The sequence below is a fragment of the Cavia porcellus genome, unplaced genomic scaffold (assembly GCF_034190915.1).
Source record: "Cavia porcellus strain 051 isolate PalLab524CR breed Dunkin Hartley unplaced genomic scaffold, mCavPor4.1 scaffold_1, whole genome shotgun sequence".
Classification (NCBI taxonomy): domain Eukaryota; kingdom Metazoa; phylum Chordata; class Mammalia; order Rodentia; family Caviidae; genus Cavia; species Cavia porcellus.
Window position 1 is genome coordinate 72,301,560 of NW_026947484.1, and position 12,081 is coordinate 72,313,640.

Below are 12,081 nucleotides of genomic sequence, written 5' to 3' on the forward strand. Positions count from 1 at the left end.
AAGATGAGCACAAAGGTAACAAGATTCTAAGTTTATTTAAAAACAAAACAAACAACAAATAAAAACGCGCTCTGCGGTCGCTCCTCAGACTTAACAGTGGTGCCGGCTGGGCGATGGCTCTTTGCTATCTTGTGTTCCTCAGGCTGAAGTCAGGTCTACATCCTCAAAAACCTGCCCGATCTTTGGAGAACTTAAGATAGTGCTGTCTGATAGGTTCCACGTGCCGCCTTAATTTTCTGCAGCACTGGTTGCCTGAGCATCCTCACCTCCACACCTTCCGGGCCTTCAAAAACTTACAGAGTTTAGCTGGGCCTGGTTGTCCAAGCCTGTTACCCTAGCCTCTGGGTGGCTAACGCTGGAGGAATTCGAGGAGACCATCCTGGGCCATTTACTGATTTAGTGAAACCATAAGACAAAAGAGGTTTTTTAAAAAACCTGTTAAGACTCGGTTATGTCCCAGATTCTGCTTATTATGGCAGAGAGCTGCTTTGATTTGCTAAGGTTAGCTGAGGTCACCGGGGCAGCAAAGTTTACAATACTGCAAAGGAGAATCGCCAGGAGCACAATTTAAAACTACAGGCTCCTCACCTTCTCCCCATATCAAACAAAACCCTACCCAGGGAAAAAGCCCAGGAAATCTTTAAAATAATCAACGGGTTGTTTTCGGTTTTTTGATTACGAATTATGGGGACACAGATGAGACCTCTCCATTCCAATGGCGGAGAAGAGGGCCCTGAAGTTCTCTGTATTCGTCAGATCACTGCTTATGCCAACACTTCAAAGTCTTTTCTTTTGTTCGAAATTTTGAACTGAGCTGAAATCCACTCGCACAAGTGGGGCGGTCGCCTTCGAGCGAAGGACTCACCCTCTCCAAGGGCCGGGCCCCTGCCTGCTCTCTGACCCGCCCTGGAGCTTCCTCCTGCCTCACCGCTGGGCCCATGTGGGCTTCGGCTCGGCTTCGCCCCTCGCTACGCGGCCTCACTAGGGCACCTGGCGCTCTGCCGGCTCGCGACGCCCGGAGGAAAGTCAACCTTCCGGGGAGCGCCACGGCCCGACCAAAAACTGTGCTCCTTAGAGTGACGTCGTGAGCCGCGGGCTCGCGGCGAGGTTTTCCGACGCTTCGCCGCCACCGTGACCTTGGGTAAGCAGGCGGCCGCACCAGGCCGAAATCAGGCAGACGCGCGGGGGAGGGGGGGAGCGAGAGCCCGGTGGCGGGGGCCGCCCTCGGCGTCCAACGCCTGGCCGGAGAGGGTGGGGAGCCTCTGCTCAGGGCTGGAGACAAAGCGTGAGAACCCAGGATTGGAAAACCGGGTCTGAGCGAGAAGAATCAGGAGGGAGGCCGAGGGCGTACAATCGGGTTAAAAATAGAAACGCTTCCTCCACGGGACCCGCGGGCTGCAGCTCCACCCTGGGGCCGGCCGCACAGCTAGTGACTCGCCTCCGCCAGACGGCGACGCAGCTAGCGGCGCCCTCCTCCCGCAGCCAATCAGCAAGGGCCGGGGGCGGGGCCTCGGGCCCGCAACGTCACCACGCCGCCGCCACCGCTGCCCAAGGGGGTTTTCGCTGACGACAGGCCCCGCCCCCGCTCCTTCTCTCAGCGCTCGCACCGCTGGGCGCGCATCAGTCGGCCGGGTCGTGGAGCGGGCTGCAGCTCGGCTGTGCTCGCGCGCTTCCGCACCCGCAGCTTCCCCGACGGCGACTGAGGCGACGGACAGCGCCCTCAGCGGATTTCCGCGGCACCCAGGCCTCGCCGTTCGCGTTCGGAGCAGCCCGGCCGGCCACCGGCGGAGGCGTAAGGCGACGGTGGACGAGCGCTGCGAGGAGCGTTAGCGGCTGCGGCCCCGGCTCGCTCCCTCCGCCCCTTGTTCGCCCCTCCTCCCCGCGCCCGGAGTCGCGCGCGTCCCGGCCACGCTCGGCGCGGCTGCAGGAACAAAGAAGGACCCCGCGGCGGCGGCGGAGGCGGCGGCTCCAGGGCGCCCGGCTCGCCCTTCCCGGAGGCCTCGGCCCGGCCGCAGCGCCCCGGCGTCGCTCGCGAGGTCGGCGTGTGCATCCGGGCCCCGCAGGGTGAGTGAGCGGCGGGGCCTCGGGCCCCGGGCCCCGGGCGGGGCGGGGCGGGTGAGGCCAGGGGACCTGCGGGCCGAGCGACCGCCCAGAGACACAAAGACGGGGCGGCGTCTTGTCGGCGCGGCCCAGCGCCCGGCTTCTCGCTGGGCCCGGAACGATGTCCGGCGCGCGGCCTCGCGACACTCGGGTCGCCCCAGGCCCATGGCGCGACCGGCTGGGGCAGCCGGGGCCCGGGAACAAAGGCTTCGTCGCGGCTGCGCTCGCCCTGAGGAGCCTTGGCGGCGGCCCCGACGCAAAACAGGGGCCGCGGCCTGCAGAGCCGCCGTGTTAGGCATGACTCAGTGGTTTTGGGGAAGGCCCGGCCGGGCTGCTGTGAACAAGGCCTCTCCTCCGAGCAGGTGTTGAGGACGAGGGAAACCCGAACTGGGTCTAAACCTTGTGCAGCATGCAGCCGGCCTTCTCTTTGCGTCGTCTTTTTAGTTTTTCCGACGTCGCTGCGCTTCTCCCCCAAGATCCTTTCCAGGAGGAAATGGAGCACCGTTCCTTTTGTTCCGTGGATTTAGGCCGGTGAACGCAAGGGGGTTTTGCTCGTTTTCCACGCGTTCCGTCGAGCTTGTTTTGGTGAAGCTTGGGTTAGCTATGAATCGAGCCCCCTGAAACTATTGCTGGAAGAAGAGGTATTAATAAAGTAGTGTATAGGTTATAGGGCCTTTCTTAAATTGGAGATTTAGATGATTTTCAAGCTTATAAAGTGTAAGTAAATATACTGATTTAAGAATCTTCGTTAGTGGAAAATACTATTTTTTCAAGTTTTTTTCTTACATTGTCGAAAATTACGAAGGATTTGGCGTAGTTCTGTGTATTTATTGCTTCTCAGGCCCACTGTTACACCTGTAAAGTAGTTTGAAAGTCTCCATTTGAAAGAAGGAACTGAGATCCGGAGAGTGAGGACTTGGCCAAGGTCATTGGCTTAATTAGTGGCAGACTAAGACTGGAACCCGCGTCTCAACTCCCAGGTGAAATGTGGACGTTCTGACTCCTTACAGCATCACTGGCACCTGAAACAACTATAAATCATAGGTGTAAAAGCTGTTTTTATTGGTTACTGTCTTGTAGAGATGTTTTTAGTTACCCAGGTTTTTTAAAGTTAGGAGTCAGAAAAAACCACAAAACGTACTATTTTTAAAAAATACATTTAACTAAGTGTAAGCTGTTTCAAGTTTCTAACAAGGTGCTAAATAGCTATTAAAGAGTAAAGGAGAAAGGCAGTACCTACGGGTGCATGCTTCCCCTCCCTGCATAGGTAACTGCACGTAAATATGATCTTTATGCTTTCTGCTCTTTGCTGTTTAATTTTTTATAAACAAGCTTGACCATATTTTTAGCGTCACAAACGATTGTTGATGCTTCGGCTTTATAGACTGGTTTTGAGATTGTTCTCTGATCCTCCCTGCATTAGGAAAAAACTGGCATCCCTGATGCATTTTTTTGTTTTGTTTTCTTACAGTGTTAGATACAGAAATGCTGTATCTTTAGTTCTTAGGGTTGTGTAGGAGTTGGCAGGCTGTGAGATATAAATAGAAACTGATTTCAGAGGCCCCTGTTGACTAGGCTTTATGTGAGAGCCTCCATCCAGCTCAGCCTGTCACATTGCAGCCTTGTGACAGGCTGAAGCGCCCTCCCATGTGATCTGAGCTTCTGAGAAATATTAAGGCAAGCTGTGCACATGTGATGGCATTTAAAAGCTGGCGGCGGGGGTCGGGGGTGGTTCTAAAAGATAAGAGACCGAGTAGAAGATCTAATGTCCTGATTTCTCCGAGTTCAAGATTTATTTATAGTGAATTGAAGGTAATTCATTGTTAAAGCGGGTGCCATCATTAGATGGCGCCTCCCCTAATTCGTTTCCGTAAAAATATTTGATTTTGCTTAACTGAATTACTTTGTGTTGATCAAGTTGGTCTTAAATTTAAGAAAGTGCTTTCAAAGTCAGATGATAGGAAGCATAGCAAGTGAGCCTTAAACTGGCTTTAAGGAGTGTCACAACTTTTGTGTAGGGCAGATTAGCATGTGCATGTTGGGAATAATACATAATTTATTACCTGACTTATTTTTTTCTTTTGTAGTACTTAACATTTAAAAACCTCAACTAAAAGTGTTTATTAAATTTCATAAGTGATGTTGAAATGTTTACCCTGCTCCAAATGAGTCAGCTAAATTCCACTTACTATTTAAAGACACAGTGTCAAGTAAATTAGTACTATTGTTTCAAAGTTGTTAGTTGTGGTTAGGGTATTTTAACTAGCTTGATTTACTTGAAATACTATGCTGTTTAATTTACAAAAGATTATCTTAAGTGTTTGAATGGATTAATTGTCAATATTCTCACCAAGTCAGATTGATATTATTTTCCTGTCTCCATTTTTATAATCTTAATAAATACTTGATAAAACATGGTTTTAACTCAATATATTCTAATATATGGTAGTTGAAAGAGAGCGACCACAAGTTAATGTAGTACAGAATTTGCCTTTAAATTCTTTCAAATACTGCTTTTTACCTAATTCTTTAATTTTCCTAGTTGTGTATTTTCTCTTAGCTGAAAATTTATTAAGCACCATATTACTATGGTTGTGCTAATTTTTAGCAGTGCTTCTATTTAGAAAAGTAGTGTACACCTTATAGCACTGCACTAAATATTAATCACTAAAGGTGATGTATTCACATTGCTTTATTCTATTAAACTTGAAGTTTTTATGAGGACAGTGTTTGTTAAAACTAAATGGGTGCTTGGCAGAGAAATCTATGGCTAATTTGTGTTGTGGGTTTGTATGCCCTGGCTTTAAACAATATAGAGATACCTGTCATCAGTAGAAATTAAAATTACGGATGAGGCCCAGGTATGTCCAGATAAAGCTTTACGAAAGCTTTCAGACTTAAATGCAATACTTAGCCAGTATGAAGAACAACCAATAAATATCAAGAAGTGGTTTTGATTATTGTATATATGCCCTTTCATTTGCAAATTTAATAATATTTTTTAGCCAATTAAGTAAAAATATTTCACTTGATATACCTCTAGTGAGGAGCTCCCAAATTGTTTAAAACAAACCTGATGCTGGCAGATTAATTTTGGGAATTGAATTCAGGATTAATAAATGGCTTTCTTTTTGCTCCAAAAGTGATTCATATTTTACAAAGTTCGTGATTATCTCTGCTTACATGTACTATTGTTGACTGGATCATGCTCCTCTTATTTTGGTGGCATGCTGGTTTCTACAATTATATTTTATTTTGTTTTTGTTTATAGCAAACAAGGATGGCTCAGGAGACTAACCAGACCCCAGGGCCCATGCTGTGTAGTACAGGATGTGGCTTTTATGGGAACCCTAGGACAAATGGAATGTGTTCTGTTTGCTACAAAGAACATCTTCAGAGGCAGCAAAATAGTGGCAGAATGAGCCCAATGGGTAAGTTGTATCCAGGGAAAAATGCACTTGAAAAATTACTGGACAAAGATGAAGAATCCAGAATTAGTGCCTGAGACTGAGAATGCAGCAAGGAGAGAAGACACCACAAACACTTCAAATTAAAGCAGCAGGCCAGTAGTTGTCATAAGCACCTCAGGAATATCTACAAGCATCTTCTAGATTTTTGTTTTCCTTTTGAAGGCTTTGTGTCATGCTTGTGATACGACACAAATTATTTTAATTTTAAATTATTTTGTGGAATGTTCAAGTAAATGGCAGGATTGCAGCACAGTGAACAGACTTTAAATCACTAAGTAAACGTAGGTACTGTTAACTTCATTAAATCAATACCAAGTATGTGTGGCATTGGTTTGTTTCTTACAAATCCTTTTTTTAATAGGGACAGCTAGTGGTTCCAACAGTCCTACCTCAGATTCTGCATCTGTACAGAGAGCAGACACAAGCTTAAACAACTGTGAAGGTGCTGCTGGCAGCACATCTGAAAAATCAAGGTAAGACCAAGGATTTCAGAGTTCTGCGACACTGGAATAAGAGCAGATGTCTGTGTTATTCCAATAATACTGAAGATGCCCTTGGCTTTGCATGTATTGTGCAGTTTAGGATTTCAGTGTCCTTCGGTATCTACATGTGACACACAGTACTCTAGAACCCCATAAGAATTCTGTTGAAAGTGCTGTTTTTATTTTCTTACAATTGAAGTTTAGGAATTATGGAGAGTAAAATTCTACAGACCATTATAGTGCCACATGAAGTTTTGTTTGGCACACCTGCTGCTTTTGTCCTTACAGCACTGCTAAAATTCTTGGGTAAAATGAAATATGGTAACCTACAAAAATTGCGTCCTTGTTGATGAGCCTTTTGTCAAATTGCTTTCTTCTCAACTATTTTATACTAGGCATCCATTATTTCTTTTTATTAATTTTTGGTTATCTAGCTCCATTTGTGATCAGGTTGGCAATAATGTTACAAAGTTGAACTAACAACTTACTATTTTAAGTAGTTCCCTTAACATCTTTATAAATTGTTTGCTTGAACTCAAATAGAAATGTGCCTGTGGCTGCCTTGCCTGTAACTCAGCAAATGACAGAAATGAGCATTTCAAGAGAGGACAAAATAACTACCCCGAAAACAGAGGTGTCAGAGCCAGGTATGCTTTTTGTTTAATACTAGTTTAGTACTGGATTTGGTAGTATGAGAAAGTTGGTGGTGGGATTCTCTTCCCATTGACCAAAGAGAGGACAGCTATTTAAAAAAAAAAAAAAAAAAAAAAAAGCCAAAGAACGATTCGCCTTTAAAGTATCTTGATGTATAAAATAGTTTTTGTCTGCTCATCCCCTTCATTACCCTTACACATGCAAATCAAGTTTGTCATCTGGAGACTGGGTGTGTTATTAATTTAACAAGTTCATATATTGAGGCCATAAAGAAACATAATAAATAGCTTAGTCTTGATTTGTCAGTGTTGCAGAAAACAAAATGAAAAATGAAGACTAAAAGTTTTAAGTGCAGGGTCCCTATCGTTTTGTAGGAATTTAAAACTTTTGGAAAGGCATTTTGGTTCTTAATGGTGACTTTGAAACTGCTTACAGCACAACCAAAAGAATACCACTTGTTAGAATTAGCAGTTTATTCAAATCAATTCATTGCTTCTTAGAGCCAGAACAGTGCAGTATTAAAATTGTGACAGAATGGTGTTAGTCTGCTTTGGAGGCTTGCTTTTTGATACTGTAGCTAATTCTATGAAGTGTAATCTCAAAGTTAGGTCATATCTTTTGGCCATGAAATGTCAGGTGAACCTCTACTTGATATTTTGAAATAAATTTCATTACTTTGAAAAAACTAATTTTTGTCATTGTGGTATACTTTGTAGATCTTCTTTAAAAATTGCTTCTGAAGCATACCTTTGAGTTAGATATGTGACTGGTATTTAGAGTTGTTACTATGTGGTATGGCTTGTAGTAGTTCCATATGCATGATCTGGATCATCCCCTACTACAGGCTGCCTTCTTGTATATCTTGCTGTTTTTTTTCAGGTGTGGGTAGGGAAATGAATGATACCACCACTTCCTACTTACCCACATTCTCAATTGTTTACCTTCATACTATCAGGAAAAAAGTATCAAAGGCATCCTTAATAGCTCATTAGGGGAAAAGTTAGAATACTGTTCTTTTTTCCTACAAGTTTAATATTAGGTAGTTGATCCCGGTGGGTACATTGCTAATACAAATTAATGGTAAATGCAGCTTGCTCTAGAAGTTTGGATATACAAAGAGCACTGGTGTGCTAGCATATTGTTTTAGGTACTGGTTTTTAGTGTTACATACAAATTTTTACTATTCTTAAAGCTTGGAATAAAACTTTAGAATTTATAGTGTTTCAGATACATGATTATAAGTTTATTAGAAGTAAATTTCAGTATTTTGTTCTGGACATAATGAAGTCAATACAGCAGTCCATGATTTTTGTTCATCCTACAGATTACCCAAGTCAGATAATGAGCTAAAAGAGCCCTTGTAGATAGAGAAAAGGGTGGGATTTGATTAAAAGTTTTTGGATCTGAAGTTGGTTTAGGGATTAATGGCTTGGACTTTGTTAAAATTGGCTGATTTCATTCAAGATTTTTCGTTTTTTCTTCAGTATAAAACCCAAATGACTTTCATAGGTAGACCTTCAAAGTTGGCAGTTTTTAATTGTTGAAAAGTAATGAATTTGAATTGTGTGAAGAAGTTTGTTTAGGGAATTGCAAAATGAAAAAAACAACTAAGCATATGATCTATAAGGTCTGTGAAACATGAAATTAGTATTTGTCTTTTCTTAATGCTGGGTAAAAGTTTAAGTTTAAAGGAATTTAAGTTCATTTTACAAAATTTAGAGGAACAAGTAGGGGCTGGCAGAAAGTTCTTACACTTAAAACAGATTCTGATTATTAAAGTGGGAGGTTCTTTTTTAAAGGTCCTAATTGTAAAGCTGCTTTTTTGAGAGTTTCAATTTGGTTGTCCTACTCTGTAGTATAAACTGGCATCAAATTGCAGTGATCTTCCTGCGTCAACCTCACAGGTGCTGGAATTACAGGTGTGCACCACCACGCCCATTCTTGGAAAGCTTCTTAAACTCTAGGAAGTTTGGATATGCTAATAGTGTAATAGTGTTAGTGATCTATAAATCTTACTGTGTCTCTTAGTTTTTTTTTTAACTTAAGATCATTGTCAGCCTGTGATCTGAAGAGTAAGTTTCTAAATTTTTACCCTTCCTTTTCAGTTGTTACTCAGCCCAGTCCATCAGTTTCTCAGCCCAGTACTTCTCAAAGTGAAGAAAAAGCTCCTGAATTGCCCAAACCAAAGAAGAACAGATGTTTCATGTGTAGAAAGAAAGTTGGCCTTACAGGTATTAAGACTGCTTACGATAGATAGTGTCCAAAGGACTGAGCAGTGTGACATGTTTTTATAAGAACATTAAGGGATGGAAGGTTAAGAGGCTACTAAGAAAAGGGATGAAAGTAAAGTGGGTGAGAGATAGTGTGTTACTGTGTCTGCCTCTAATCTCATGGTTATTATTAACCTTAAGTGGGCTCCTAACCCTGCACATGAAATGTTCTAGACATTTTCTACTTTAAGCCTCAGAATTTTGTAGTTGATTTTTATCTAGTTCTCTCTTGAGAGGAAATATTTACACAGTTGCCAAATAGTGTGACAGGGCTATGTGAAATTCAGCTTGACTCTGGAACCTGCGTGAGTTCTGTCTTAGTGTTTTGAGCGTTGCTGGAAGGAAAACAGCCTGGTAGAATTAGTCAGTAGGTAGCCCATCTTATTTTTTGGCTGTGTTTTGGCCTACCAAGCACTTAGGGCTTCAGGTTACCCCTGTTACTCTTAGAGATGAGACTAAGCATAGTTACTTGATACTGTCCTGTTGTAAAGCGATGGCAATAGGGTCCTTTTCTATAGTCAGTAAGGCTCTAATTGCCACAAGTTCCCAAGTGACATGGCTTCCTCTTGTTTGTACAGGATTTGACTGCCGATGTGGAAATTTGTTTTGTGGACTTCACCGTTACTCTGACAAGCACAACTGTCCATATGATTACAAAGCAGAAGCAGCAGCAAAAATCAGAAAAGAAAACCCAGTTGTTGTGGCTGAAAAAATCCAGAGAATATAAATTAGTGCTTGTGAAGAGACTGAAACTTTGTTTTTATTTTAATATATCGTAGGAAAACATTAAAGAGCAGATGCATGGCCATTTTCCTTTGATGTTCTCCAGAGTTTTGCTTTACACTTGTCTGTCTTACAACTGGTATTTTAGGATGTTTGGGTGTTTGTTACAGGCAGAATTGGATAGATACAGCCCTACAAAATGTATATGCCCTCCCCTGAATAAAATTGAATGAAAATTACACAGCAAATTAAAGTAACAGATAACAGGGAGAAAAAAATTAATTCCCATGTGCCAAACAAAATAAATGAAATCTCTGCATGTTTGCAGCATATCTGCCTTTTGGGAATGTAATCAAGGTATAATCTTGGCTAGTGTTATGTGCCTGTATTTGTTTTTTAAATGGTACACCAGAAGAGGACTGGCAGTCTACTTCTACCATAGTTAAACTTTTCACCCTCTTAATTTCCACATGTTCTTTGAAAGCAGAATGAAAGCTATGAAAGGATCACACCCTGCTTTCTGTGAAACAAGTGTTGGTGCCATTTGTAAGCCCAGTTCAGTTGGTATTCTATTTGCTATCTAATAAGACATTCTGTGACAGATATACATCACAACTGATTGTAAGTAAAACCAAGCCAACAACAGGGTTTTGAGATAATCTTTGAAGCTTATGCTGGCCTGCACCAGAAGATTTCTGCATTATTCTCATTGCTAAAAATGTATAGCACAGAACTGCACTAGGATTAATCACTTTACAAGAAGAAATTTAAAACTGCGTTTGGTTTTCATATACAGCAGCTCTTGAATAACATGCATCTGAATTTTTAAGTTGCAAAGGTATCTGAACAGTTAATTTTTCATGTGTATCTTTTGTTGAATGTTTTGGTTCAAGAAAGAATGTTTAAAGCTTTTTAAAGACTTCAGTTAATGTAATTGTACCCTTCTGCATGGAAAATCATAACCAACATGGCTGCAGTAGACTTCTTAGTGGTATCCAGCACCACTTGCAGAGGGCTGCTTTATCATATTAATTGTACTTGGGTGTAGGACTCTAGTGTTCTTGGGTGTATTGCATGGGCTGCATTATCTACAGCATTGTACAATAACAACTAGAAAAGGCAGTATACTTCACTGATGCTTGTCTGGTAATATCACTTCTGTGTTATAATGGAAGGTTTCTTGTGATGTATGAAACTTGTGTTTTTTATATATAAATGAGCATAGTTAGGTTAGTGTTGTGGTAATGCCTGTTTTCATCTGTAAATAGTTAAGTATGTACACGAGGCACTACTTCTGATTTATTGCAGTGTTTGGTCCTAGTTTTTATTTTTATTAAAGCATTCGGTTTTGCTTTCAGTTTTATGTACCTTAGTTTGAGTTAGATTTGCAGATGTGTACAGATAGTTCATATTTATGTATTGCACATAATCATGCTATTCAGCATTGATGCTATATTGTATTATGTAAATAATAAAAGCCATGTACAGAGGGAAACTTCCATTTGTTCATTGGGTTTTTAAGCCTTAGGTAGAACTGTACAGGGAAAAAATAGAAAATGTTTCATACTAAACTTTATAGTTACATTTGTAGACTTTGCATGGCTATAGTGTAAATTTTATTTTCCACTGGAGTTCTTGAACTCTTGTCAAGTGAACACCATGAGTTTGAGATATTTTCAAGTCTGGTACATAAAAGGCAATTTATTTTTGAAGAACTGAAAAGGCATTGTTAAGATAAAATTGTCAAAACTTGAGAAAGGTATGAAATTTAACATTACACTTTTTTCCACGTTGTGATTTAATCTGTTACTTTAATGATTTAAAACCCTGCAGACAAAAGTAGGCATGACTGTTTACAGAAAGTTATTTTTAGCCTTTGGCTCTAATGTGGAGATGGGCCCATGGGCTCATCTTTGTGGGTGTCTCTTGTGCCAGATAATGGCAGATGTAACATGCTGACTTTGCCGGACAGGGCAGCTGAAGCCAAGAGCAGAACCACTCTTCTCAGGGACCGAGTATGGGGGACAGTATTTACCCTGGCTTACTTGGATCTGACTGTTCTCTCTGTGCTGCTGCTTTGCTTCCTGTGGAGATGTTTAGGGTTGAAGTCCATGTGCTAAAATGTAGATAGTATCCACAATATCAAGGGTAATCTTGGTAACATTGGAAATCCTAGTATACTGAGAGGGAACTTAGTTTTCCAATTTTACAAAAAGTCCCAATGAAAATTTGGTAAATTTAGATCCAGCTGACAAGTTTTAAAATCAGTACTAAGACTTAAATGAAAAGAAAAACCCGAAACTCCCATTTACAGAGGACTCTGAATAGTAGCTAGAGATGGTAGTGTGTGTCCCATACTCACTTTTTACTAGACACTACAGG

The 12,081-nt window shown here is 41.8% G+C and overlaps 1 protein-coding gene across 3 annotated transcripts; it reads left to right on the forward strand.

The window, feature by feature from the left end:
• Window positions 1–1,116: 1,116 nt before the first annotated feature.
• Zfand5 (zinc finger AN1-type containing 5) lies at window positions 1,117–11,194 on the forward strand. Of its 3 annotated transcripts, none has more exons than XM_013155068.3 (6): window positions 1,117–1,141; window positions 5,372–5,531; window positions 5,932–6,043; window positions 6,596–6,699; window positions 8,812–8,937; window positions 9,555–11,194. In XM_013155068.3, exons 2-6 carry the CDS (start codon window positions 5,381–5,383, stop codon window positions 9,701–9,703), a joined length of 642 nt encoding a protein of 213 aa, XP_013010522.1. In that variant the 5' UTR covers window positions 1,117–1,141; window positions 5,372–5,380; the 3' UTR covers window positions 9,704–11,194. The 3 variants fall into 3 exon arrangements, with proteins under 3 accessions (XP_013010522.1, XP_005004802.1, XP_003472265.2); XM_005004745.3 differs by lacking the exon at window positions 1,117–1,141 and adding an exon at window positions 1,931–2,064; XM_003472217.5 differs by lacking the exon at window positions 1,117–1,141 and adding an exon at window positions 2,301–3,912.
• Window positions 11,195–12,081: the final 887 nt, after the last annotated feature.